Source organism: Manduca sexta, chromosome 27 (assembly GCF_014839805.1).
Source record: "Manduca sexta isolate Smith_Timp_Sample1 chromosome 27, JHU_Msex_v1.0, whole genome shotgun sequence".
NCBI lineage: Eukaryota > Metazoa > Arthropoda > Insecta > Lepidoptera > Sphingidae > Manduca > Manduca sexta.
The window spans coordinates 19391413-19402703 of NC_051141.1; the positions used below are offsets into that span (position 1 = coordinate 19391413).

The following is an 11291-nucleotide window of genomic DNA, read 5'->3' on the forward strand; positions in this document are numbered from 1 at the left end:
TTCCCTCTAGTAATCTGTGGTTATGTAATATATGTTTTTCTGGCTTATCTTTTTTGTTAATAGCAATCATCAAATACAGATCTGGAATCAGGTCCAAAGACCGATTTAAACCTGTTGAAATACTTAAAAAGATATCGTAGAAGAAGAAGCTCGTTAAAAAGCAACATGCTAGCCTTAATAGCTGGAGAATTGTGTGTTACACATTTTTAAATATGATTGTAGAAAACCGGAAACCACGTGATGTACCAACCGATCCTCACGAAATCCGGAAAAACCGGGTACTTAATAGAAATGTGGAGGATCCGGGAGCGCTTCAAGGAGTTGGAGGAGCAGATCAGCTCCAATTTCGTGGTGTGGGGGAGCCTTGCGCTACACTACTGTAACATGTACCTGGACAAGAAAAGAGAGCGGAATATGTCCGACTTTCTGCTCGATGTTGTTAAGTAAGTGGGAAGTTATGACTTCAAATATTAATACATTTATCTTCGTATCAGTGGCGAAGGGTCCATATAACCCAATTCCTACCGATACTTCCTACCTATAAAGAATTTATGTAGAATCTAATTAGCATTAGAACCATTTGCAAACCGTATTTATGCATACTAGTACATATATGTTGTCAGGTTCTCTCTCGGAAAATTTCACCTTTCGCCAATGCTTCATATAGGGGCCGTACTGGTTACAATTCTCTTTCAAGCCGTCACATTTCACGGTCTCGTGCCAATCATAATGCGACGATGCTAGATGTGGCCTACGAGTAACAATGTCCTCAACGCAAATTATACATAATTATAAAATTTATTACTTAGCGCAATCAGATACGAAACGTTGTGTTTATATTCTTGACCTGATTAATATTTGAATAGAAATTAAAATATGGATCATAAAAACAAAAAGTATTCTGAAACTAACATATTAAAAATTTCTAGGGCAATCTTCGAAGAAATGGTTTCCTTAGACCAGCTGATAAAACGTATTCTCGAGTTTGCACAAAGACTCGTCAATGCAGACCGGGCGTCCCTCTTCCTAGTAGACTACAGGAACTCGGAGCTGGTCTCCACTGTCTTTGACTTGAAGTTCGAGCCAGGCCTGGACAGGGACATGGAGAAGAAGGAGATCAGGATGCCCATAAACCGAGGAATAGCGGGATACGTTGCGCTGTCTGGAGAGACCATGAACATACCCGACGCTTACTCGGATTATAGATTTAATAGGTACGTAATTTTGTATATTTACGGTTTAATGGCTTAGTATACTAGTATAGACTGATTACAATTTATATATTACTCTGTTTGGAAAGAACAGTTGTGCTCTATTTACGCCTATAAATATTCGATACTCGATCAATCCAGTATTAAAAATGGTCTCTTGACCATCCTCCCTGCTTGAGACTGGGGTCGGCAACACATATATTATTAGCACAGTAAATAAGGCTTAAGATCTTTGTCGTTATGTGATAGCAGAAGAAAATTCTATGCCTAAATCTATATCTATACTATTATATAAAGCTGAAGAGTTTGTTTGTTTGTTTGTTTGAACGCGCTAATCTCAGGAAGTACCGGTCCAAACTGAAAAATTCTTTTTGCGTTGGATAGCCCTTTATTCGTGGAGTGCTATAGGCTATATATCATCACGCTATACCCAATAGGAGCGGAGCAGTAATGGCTAATCTCAGGAACTACCGGCCCAAAATGAAAAATTATTTTTGCGTTGGATAGCCCTTTGTTCAAGGAGTGCTCTAGGCTATATATCATCACGTTATACCCAATAGGAGCGGAGCAGTAATGGCTAATCTCAGGAACTACCGGTCCAAATAGAAAAATTCTTTTTGTGTTGGATAGCTCTTTAATCATGTAGTGGTATAGGCTATATATCATCACGCTATGACCAATAGGAGCGGAGCAGTAATGGCTAATCTCAGGAACTACCGGTTCAAACTGAAAAAATATTTTTGTGTTGGATAGCTCTTTGTTCGTGGAGTGCTATGGGCTATATATCGTCACGCTATTACCAATAGGAGCGGAGCAGTAATGGCTAATCTCAGGAACTATCAGATCGAACTGAAAAATTATTTTTGTGTTGGATAGCACTTTGTTTTTGAAATGCTATAGGCTATATATCATCAAGCTATGACCAATAGGAGCGCAGCAGTAATGAAACATGTTGCAAAAACGGGGAAAATTTATTAGTTTTGAGAGCTTCCGTTGCGTGCGCTGTTAAACAGTTAAAGTTATGCAACAATGATGTATGACGGGATTGTTCCTCTTAAAAAGTTCTACAAAAATACATTATAAAACAAAGTCCCCCGCTGCATCCGACTGCCTGAACGTGTTAAATTCAAAAACTACCCAACATATTAAGATGAAATTTGGTATGGAGACAGTTTAAGACCCTGGGAAGAACATAGGCTCCCGGGAACATATATAGCGTGACTTTTATAACGGAATACTTTAGCCCGAAAAACTTTGTAACGCGGGCGGAGCCGCGGGCAAAAGCTAGTCTATAATAAAATCGTAAATTAAATTTTTTGTTTGCGCGTCACGTCTTTTTAACTGGTTGGATTCCAAATATATTCACTAGAAAATTAGAAGGTATGTTACGTGTAACATATAAACTTTATTTCAACTAAATCTATTCACGGAATAACATAATATGATTTTTTTTGATTAGTTAGGAAACTCATAGTACTTAGCACGCCGCCGCGGCACGGGTATTCCCTGTAAGGGCAAGGCGCATCGGAAGGGAATAAATATAGATCTAACCACGAAGGCAAAGTTGTAGACGTAACTATTTTTACAACAAAGCAATATTTTCGATTTAAAACAATATAGCTGAACCTAGGGCCACACATTAACTTGCGTGCCCCAAATGAAGGGCCACAAGATCAAATAAATATTATAATCTCATTTTGCGTCACCGATTACAATGTAAAGTTCACATGAGACCTGAATCTCTGTACATATAGGTTATCTGTGTTATCTATGTTAAATATTATCAATAAATTACAGCTTTACGACATTCTCTATCTTAAATTACAGACGCTTTAAAATTACGAGACATATAACATTCATTTAGTGTCAGTAGTCTTAAATCTACGCAGTGCTTACATAAGGTAGGTGGTAAGTGATAAAGCTGAGATATACAGTGTAATCACCACATTTGAACCAAATATATAAATAAGGATCTGCCCACTCAATTGTGTAATTTGAGTCTTGTGTAATATACCCTATATAGTTTGGGTTGTCCTAATTAGAAAGACAAATTTTAAGTATATTAAAAAGGGATTGCTTGGAAATTGTGTATGTCATAGAATATTTGTCTAAAGTTATTTTGCATGGCTCCTTCAGAGTTACAGGAATCCAAATAATCATTAATTCCGCGCCACTTCGCAAACCCAATCCATCGTCCTTGAAAATCGACACTGCTTCTACTTTTGCATGACTTGCTGTAGATTTCATAAGTGCACTAATAAAACATTAATACCCAGATACCGAAACAGTCATTCATTCAATCATTCTCAGGGAGGTAGATGAGGCTACCGGGTATAAAACAATAAGCATCCTTTGCATGCCCATAAAAGTCGAGGGCAAAGTCATCGGCGTCGTTCAGATGGTTAATAAGCGCAACGGAGACACCTTCGGCCACGAAGACGAAGCTGCTTTCGAAATCTTCTCCACATTCTTCGGCCTGGCGCTCCACCACGCTCGACTCTATGACAGGATCATGAGAAAAGAACAGAAATACAGAGTGGCTTTAGAAGTATTGAGTTACCACAACACTTGCAAGGAAAATGAAGTTCAAGCAATGCTGACGAATAACGAGCCAATCACAGTAGACCTAGACAACTTCTATTTGGATTCGTTCCAACTTGATGAATTCAAGAAGTGCAAATGCGTGATAACGATGTTCGACGATCTGTTTGATATGTCCAAGTTCAACATCAGTACGATGACCAGGTTCATATTGACCGTGAAGAAGAATTACCGGACGGTCCCGTACCATAACTTCGATCATGGCTGGTCTGTTGCACATGCAATGTATGTTATCATAAAGAACGATGTGCGCAAGAGATTTGATTATAAAATGGTAAGATTCTATGACCATTCATAATATGTTGTAAAAAGATATACAAGATTGGGAACATGATGGTATTTTTATCTTGATGGGTTCCAGAAGTAAACAAAGCAGTTCATATGTATTAGTAAAAACTACCCGTAAAATAGTGATTCGAACATATAGTTTAATTTGAAAATACATCAAATTTAGTTGTTGCTTCCAGATGGCTCAAATAAGACGCCAGTTTACACCTCGGTTCTATTTAATTATTAGGTATTGCTTTCGGCTTCACTCATGTGCATCGCTTTTTTTAGTAGCGATCTGTGACACTAGCGCCGATCATGTCCCATGGGTGCTAATTACTGTGATAAAAATTAGCTTACGTTTTACACATAGGCAAACTTTTAGAGCATAGTTTGTCCATGTGCCAAATTTCACTGATAGTCGTAAAGCTGTTTCTGCGTTTACTTCTAACAAACAACTATATTAACTTTCGCATTTATAATATAAGTACCTAAGTCACTTGTTTATGTATATTAAATTGTCAACGATAAAATTATGAATTTGAGTTTCATCGTATTCATTTCCAGCGATTGGCGCTCTTTGTGGCCTGCATCTGCCATGACTTGGACCACCGCGGCTACACCAACAAGTACATGAGCGAGACCGCTTCCCCGCTCGCTGCCATGTACACCACCTCTACTCTTGAGCACCACCACTTTAACATCACCGTCACTATACTGCAGCAGGTGGGTGTGTAGCCATTAAACATAGATTAAAGATTGGGATATATACTTGATTTATAATAATTACCTAATTTACCCTTTCTGAAGAAAGGAAAGAAAATCTTGATATGTTTTCTGACTGTAGCACTGTAATTAATGGTTTGTTCCGATGAAATAATTTTCTAAAGTTGAGATACTTATTACGCAGGTACTACTCATCCTATTAGGGCTCTGTATAGATCCGGACCACCATCGAAGCATACGTCATGCATGTAATATAGTCTCTTAGGGCACCTTTGAACCATATATAGCCCAAGCTGATTTCTTAGATTTTAATTCTAAGTTAACATAATTGCACTTTTAATGAAAGTCGCGTTAGTGTGTCTTGATATTCTATTCTATTTTAAATTTTTTCATAATTAAGTTCTACCAATCATTTTCTTATTCAATTATATTTTTGGATTCCAGGATGGCCACAATATCTTCTCGCATATAACAAGCCAGGAGTTCAAGGAGATCTTAGGCTTCATCAAGCACTGCATCTTAGCTACGGATCTAGCAGCTTTCTTCCCTAACTTGGAAAAAATTAAGGAACTGTTTGTCGAAGACAAATCGACATTCAGTTGGAGTTCTCCAGCTCACAGGTCAGAAAAGTTATCCTACCTACCACAAAAGCAGCAATTCTCTAGGTGAAGTGGAAATGATGGTGACAAAGTCGAGGAATTAATTCTAACTTCACGAAACGCACCTCAGGCTTTTTGAAGTTTCGAATGTTCATTGTAATCGTTCACTAGGACAGCAACTTGAGGATAATTACATAGTACATACAGGGTAGTTTCTCATAAATGTTTAGCAAGTACGTAATGTCCTACAATTGCCATGCAAATATGATGCATAAAAGGTCTTATTCATTAGTAACGATCTGTCATAGTATTATATCAGTAGAATAATGCAAAACATCGGCTTCATATTATCGTGGACGGGTGGCGATCTTCCTCTATTCATTTATTAAAGTAATATTGCAGTTTTCATTAGCTATAATTTGTTCGGCGAGTAATTTGCGAATTTTATGCAAAATTTCCAACGGAAAAATTATTGCGACTGCGAATTTCGTAAACTGAATTAAATCGCTTAAGCGTCTAATCTCTTTGTTTAGTACTCTTTAGTTGACTGGAAGTAGACTTAAGAGTTTATGAAACTAACCAGTAGCTAGTTATAATCATAGATTTAAATAAGTTTTTATATGCCTTTCGATTAGGGAACCTGAATTGACTAGCCTACATCTAGCCTATAGATCAGGGGTGGCCAACTTGGTAAGACCCAAGATCTACTTTTCACTGATGATACTCTGTGCGATCTACCAAGCTACATACATCTTGAAATCTTAAATGAAACAACATAGTTCAGTACACAATTTATTATTATTTTGATTAAAAAATGATACAAGATGATTCGTGCAACAGTTAGTGATTAGATATGTTGCGCGGTCTGTTCTACGTATTTATATTTTTGCTTTGCCACGATCGACTGGACTTGTTGTCGCGATCGACCAGTCGATCGCGATCGACCGGTTGGCCACCCTTGCTATAGATCATTATCATAGTAAGAAATAAGCTCAGCGAACAATACATTGCTCTTACGACTGTCTTTTAGGAAACATTTAGAAGCTTCGATATAATGCATTATAACATATGTGCAATAATTTTACTAAGGAAAGGCCTCGATATTTTAGAATTAAAACATATTAACACATAACTCGAAGTTAATGCCTAAAACCCATCGTAGTGCCCCACTCCTGTGTGTGTTGGGTTCTGAGATCAGTCTTTGTATATCCGACTTCGAAACATAGTTGCGGGATAAATATATCTCGTTAGTCAACAATGTATCTAGACCCCGCACCCACTGCCTTCAGGTGTAGTAGAGTCACGTTACCGCGTCTAGATAAAAAAAGTCTATATTTTTCTCAGGGATCTTGCTATGGCAATATCTATGACTGCTGCCGATTTGTCAGCATCCGCAAAACCCTGGGAGATCCAGATCAAGACCGTGAAAGTCATCTTTGAAGAGTTCTACGATCAAGGAGACAAGGAGAGGGCTGCTGGCCGCGAACCCATTCCGATGATGGATAGAAACAAACCAGACGAACAGCCATCGAGTCAGGCAAGAGTTTTAATATGATAGATTTTAATGATAATTATAGAATCTCTTATAATTTCATTTTGCTTTATTGTTCTACTATTAAAATCGAAAAAAAAGGTTTTTAAAATTAGAACAGTCGATTCTCATCAATGACTGCTTTTCTAGGTGGGTTTCCTCAGCCAGATCTGCATTCCGTGCTACCACATGCTGTACCGCATCATACCAAATACAAAACCAATGTACTCTATGGCAATGAAGAATTTAGAGCGGTGGAAATCACGCGCTGATCAGATACTGCAAAATATAGAGCAAAAGAAAAGGAAAGACGAAAAGGAGGAAATTGAGGAAATAATAAAAGATCTGGTGATTAACAGGGAAGATGTGAGGAAGACAGTTGTAAGATCGGATTCAACAACTGTTGTCAGTGAAGGGAAGAGCAGCGTTGTATCGTGGGATGAAGAAGATTTCATCAACGACGAAGAAATTGTTAGAAGTGGGATTTGGAAAGATATAGACGGAGATACGTGGATCGAAGATGATCCAGTTTTAATGGAGGAATCTGATCTGGATTCTATTAAGATATTCAAAGAGTCTAAGTAATTTCTTCAATATTATTTTGATAAGCTTGATGTTCCAAAGATAGATTTTAAGATAAATCATACCGTTCACTTTGTTAGACTAAGTAATCAAATGATTATCATAATTCATTAATTAGTTATAGATTCGATTTGTTTAGAATTTAAGTAGTTGTGTCTTTAAAAATAAATAAAATAAGGCAAAATTTGGCGTGTTCAATTTTTCGCATCAACTCAACTTACGGAGGACGTCCGTGGTAGAGGAACAATTCATCGAGATTCGATTATATTTATATAGATTATATTTCATTTTAAACACATAATAGGTACAATCACTTTTGGTGTTTAGTGTACAAAGCATTGCATTTAAGGGAAATATTGCTTTTAAAACAATTTAACTAGATTCGCAATTGCATTATCATAACATTCAATTTTAATAGGTATTTTTTTTTACATCGATATATTTTTATTTTGAATAGTAAATGCATTTTATGTGTAAGTTTTATTATTATTTATAAGCATAAATACTATTTCGATCTTAAGAATTATATATATTCAAGAAAGCTAATCGGGCAAACATATTATTTCTTTTCCAAATCCATTGTGATGCCTCCTTTGCTCACGTTATAGGGCAGTAAATCGTAGAAAGTGAGGATGAACCTGAAAAAAAAATTACATATTAAGTCGATATAAGTACCATAAACAGGAATTAAAATGCAAGAATCGAATAAATATTAAAAACAGATTAGGTAAAAGCCTCACAAAACTTATTTCTTTTAACGACATCTCTCGACATTTTTACGAACTATTAATAATGATAATGACCTCGCTTGCGCTCTACATAATAAAGTTAAAATCAATAACACAAAATTATCATTTAACGCAATGTTTCTCAACTAAAGCGATCAAATAAGGAATATATTTGTACATTTTAATTATAGCGTTTGATAAAGATTTGTGGTGATCGCAACTCGTTTCAGTTATGCGCCCTAGCTTACGCATCGCGCACATTAGCGAACTACGTAGCACACTTCCGTTCTTCCTTTTTGTCATTATATACAAGGCACAAGTAAATAAATATTATATACATATTGTAAACATAAAACTTTGATTTTTGTAAGTGTGTTTCTGAAGTAATAACATTCCCATCAACTTCACAGTCTCTTGTCATGTACGATAGATGTCGTTAGTGTTGATCTGAAGCTTTAAACCAGAATTGCAGACGTTTTTATTGAGACCACGAAGCTATAATATTCCATGTTGGTAACAGTCAAAACTGGACGAAACCGAATCATATATATAAGTGGATAAGGATCAGATAATTATTACTTGTCCACTAGCGAGACATAAGACTTTATACTTTCTTACCACAGTACACGAAAGAAGAATGTACGTAAAAGAATGATAACTTGGCCAAAGTTATAGTCTGTAATTTATATTCCTACAATAACCAATACACCTCAATTGTATTTCATAAACACAATAAAAAGGAAAATATAATACCATAAAATATCTCAAGCAATAAGCTGTTTCAATGATTATTTAGATGGATAACAATTTTCTCTCAAAATGAAGAATTATACGGATTTGATATGATTATGATATCTTTGTTATCTTACAAGATATTATTCGCTTCTTTATGCATTTTTAGATATTGCAGTTCAAGTAGTATTCAATCATTCATTGTAATAAACGTTAATATATTATAACATAAGGTACGAATCTTTGCCTTTACGTAAGACTTAATTTGACACGACCGATGCTCTTGATTAATTAGTCAATACTAAAAACAGAATGAAATACCTGTCCTGTTCAATTCCTAGTTCCCTTTCAACAAAATCTGAAATTTCCTTGGTGATGACTTTGTTCGCGTCAACTCCGAGATTCCCGATGGACTCCAGGGAGGCGACCGCGCCGGGCTTGGAGTCATCCCCACCAACAGACAGGCAACAATCACTGGACACGATGCATGTGAATTTCTGAAAGAAATAATTTCTCAAAGTAATTGTAATGTACATTCTAAGTCTGATGATGTATAGGTAATAATTTTAGGTAGTAAATTGGCCGTTGTCCTTTAAAAAGAAGAAGGAATGATTGACTTTTCGGTAAAAGCGTTGCATGTTAGCAAATTTTTGGTACATTATAATGTTTCATATTGGTAGCTACTTCACCACGGTGTTTTAATTCTAAATGAAGGTCGGGACGTGGACTAAGTGTGTGGTTCGAGTTTGTTCGTCTAGGAAGAACCAGAACGTTTTAGTAATCAAAATTTCGTTACAAAATAAATTACCGCATATGATATTTAATTGGTTGGTGATATAAAGTTTGAATGTTATTTGGTGTTTTTAAATTGAAATGGACGAATTCGAGTTTCGTATGATACAATTCATATAAACATACATGCAAATATATAAATATCACTTTGCCCAACTCGGGCTTCGAACCCGGCATCTCAGAGCGGCGTACCACATACGCATTACAACTACGTCACCGCGGCAGTTTTATAGCCTACTTGGTGAGAATCTACTCTTCACTACTTATATTTAAATACTCACGCTAGGTGGCTTATTGACAGTCCGAGACAGGATGGGCACGATTTTTGTCACAAAGTCCTTCGGTATCTGATTCTTCGGCAAGTTGGTTAGTAGTTTTAGAATCGGCATTGTCGTGCGGTGCGGTGTCGGAGTGATAACTGGCTGGCATACAGTTATTATTTATTGCTATTCTTATCAGTGTATGTTTGGAGCGTCTCGCGTCGTCACTCGCCTGATAATTCAAATTTTATTTAAGTATGGTTTCTTGATACAAAATGAGACTTCATTACTAATCAATTCTCTAAATTATAGTTACAGGAAATGATTTTATATTCTAATCTACAATCTGAATTGTAATGTTTCTTGTCTATAGAATTATTAATATATTTGTTCTTTGATATAAAAACTGTGAAATCTTTTACAAATTAACAACAAGAAAAGATACGTAGGTTTATAATAATGATTTTGAATTACTTTTTGAATGAATTTCTTTTGTTTATCGTAAAAGCAACATTGAAACTCATTGTGTCTATGATGAAAATGTCGTTTAGTACTTATTTGGCGTTGGTAAGAGATACGCAATGTTATGATGATGGTATATTATGATGTGTATATAATTGTGTTTATGAGATTTGTATCCAACTGTGCTGAAAGGTGTTAGGCAGCGGCAGTAATACTATAAATTCGTTAGTAAATCTGTTTACAAGGCTGAGCGATGATAGCAGTAGTTTTGTTGTTTGGGAAGGAGATGAATTTTATCTCGTGAAAACTAAGTCAGGCGAGCGAAGCCGCTAGTAAAAGCTAGTCATTAATAATTTTAGTATCTACATTAATACTGTTTTTGGTGGTTGTGTCGTTTATCAGGCGAGCAGATCGGTCGTCACATGATCCGATTTTATAAACAAAATCAAGGAACAAACAATGGAATCCATTTTCTTGTATATATATTATATCTACCGATGTTATTCAGTTTTTATCGCTGTTCCACGATTCTCCGGTTACGGCTGATATAATTTATATGCTTATTATTTAATTCTTGAGCATTACGCGATGTGCGATCCGGGACGTGGCAGGCCCGTACAATTTTATTATAAATTACTTTATTTTTTCTTATTGGGTTGTTGTATAAGATTGGGATATCGTTTCCATGAACCTTACCGGCATGCCTGGACAATATTAATCATTGTAGTCTTAAAAATAAGTATCATCAGTATATCTACATCTGCTGGTGAGCAAGAAAATAACGGTATAATTGTATAGAA

At 36.0% G+C, this 11291-nt stretch overlaps 2 protein-coding genes across 4 annotated transcripts in view; one reads left to right on the forward strand and one right to left on the reverse strand.

Annotated features, from left to right (window-relative positions):
• LOC115440531 (probable 3',5'-cyclic phosphodiesterase pde-5) overlaps positions 1 to 7702 on the forward strand; it is a 33393-nt gene extending 25691 nt beyond the window's left edge. For all 3 annotated transcript variants that reach the window (XM_030164877.1, XM_030164880.1, XM_030164882.1), the window contains 7 exons: positions 223 to 443; positions 930 to 1214; positions 3522 to 4086; positions 4647 to 4805; positions 5250 to 5425; positions 6749 to 6941; positions 7086 to 7702. In XM_030164877.1, the coding sequence (XP_030020737.1) occupies positions 223 to 443; positions 930 to 1214; positions 3522 to 4086; positions 4647 to 4805; positions 5250 to 5425; positions 6749 to 6941; positions 7086 to 7520 (2034 nt within the window). In that variant the 3' untranslated portion in view covers positions 7521 to 7702. The remainder of the gene's footprint in view (positions 1 to 222; positions 444 to 929; positions 1215 to 3521; positions 4087 to 4646; positions 4806 to 5249; positions 5426 to 6748; positions 6942 to 7085) is intronic.
• A 280-nt stretch (positions 7703 to 7982) lies between these two features.
• LOC115440535 (MIF-like protein mif-2) lies at positions 7983 to 10216 on the reverse strand. Its single transcript, XM_030164886.2, has 3 exons — positions 10051 to 10216; positions 9299 to 9474; positions 7983 to 8155 (listed from the first exon to the last, which is right to left on the reverse strand). The coding sequence occupies exons 1-3, from the start codon at positions 10156 to 10158 to the stop codon at positions 8077 to 8079; spliced, it is 363 nt and encodes a 120-aa protein (XP_030020746.1). The 5' UTR covers positions 10159 to 10216; the 3' UTR covers positions 7983 to 8076.
• Positions 10217 to 11291: the final 1075 nt, after the last annotated feature.

Excerpts from the sequence above, each read along its gene's own strand:
- LOC115440535 (XM_030164886.2), bottom strand. The coding sequence starts at position 10,158 with ATGCCGATTCTAAAACTACTAACCAACTTGCCGAAGAATCAGATACCG. Across the intron at positions 9,475-10,050 it reads CTGTCAATAAGCCACCTAGC|AAATTCACATGCATCGTGTC; the intron begins GTGAGTATTTAA and ends TATTTCTTTCAG. Across the intron at positions 8,156-9,298 it reads CTAGGAATTGAACAGGACAG|GTTCATCCTCACTTTCTACG; the intron begins GTATTTCATTCT and ends TTTTTTTTTCAG.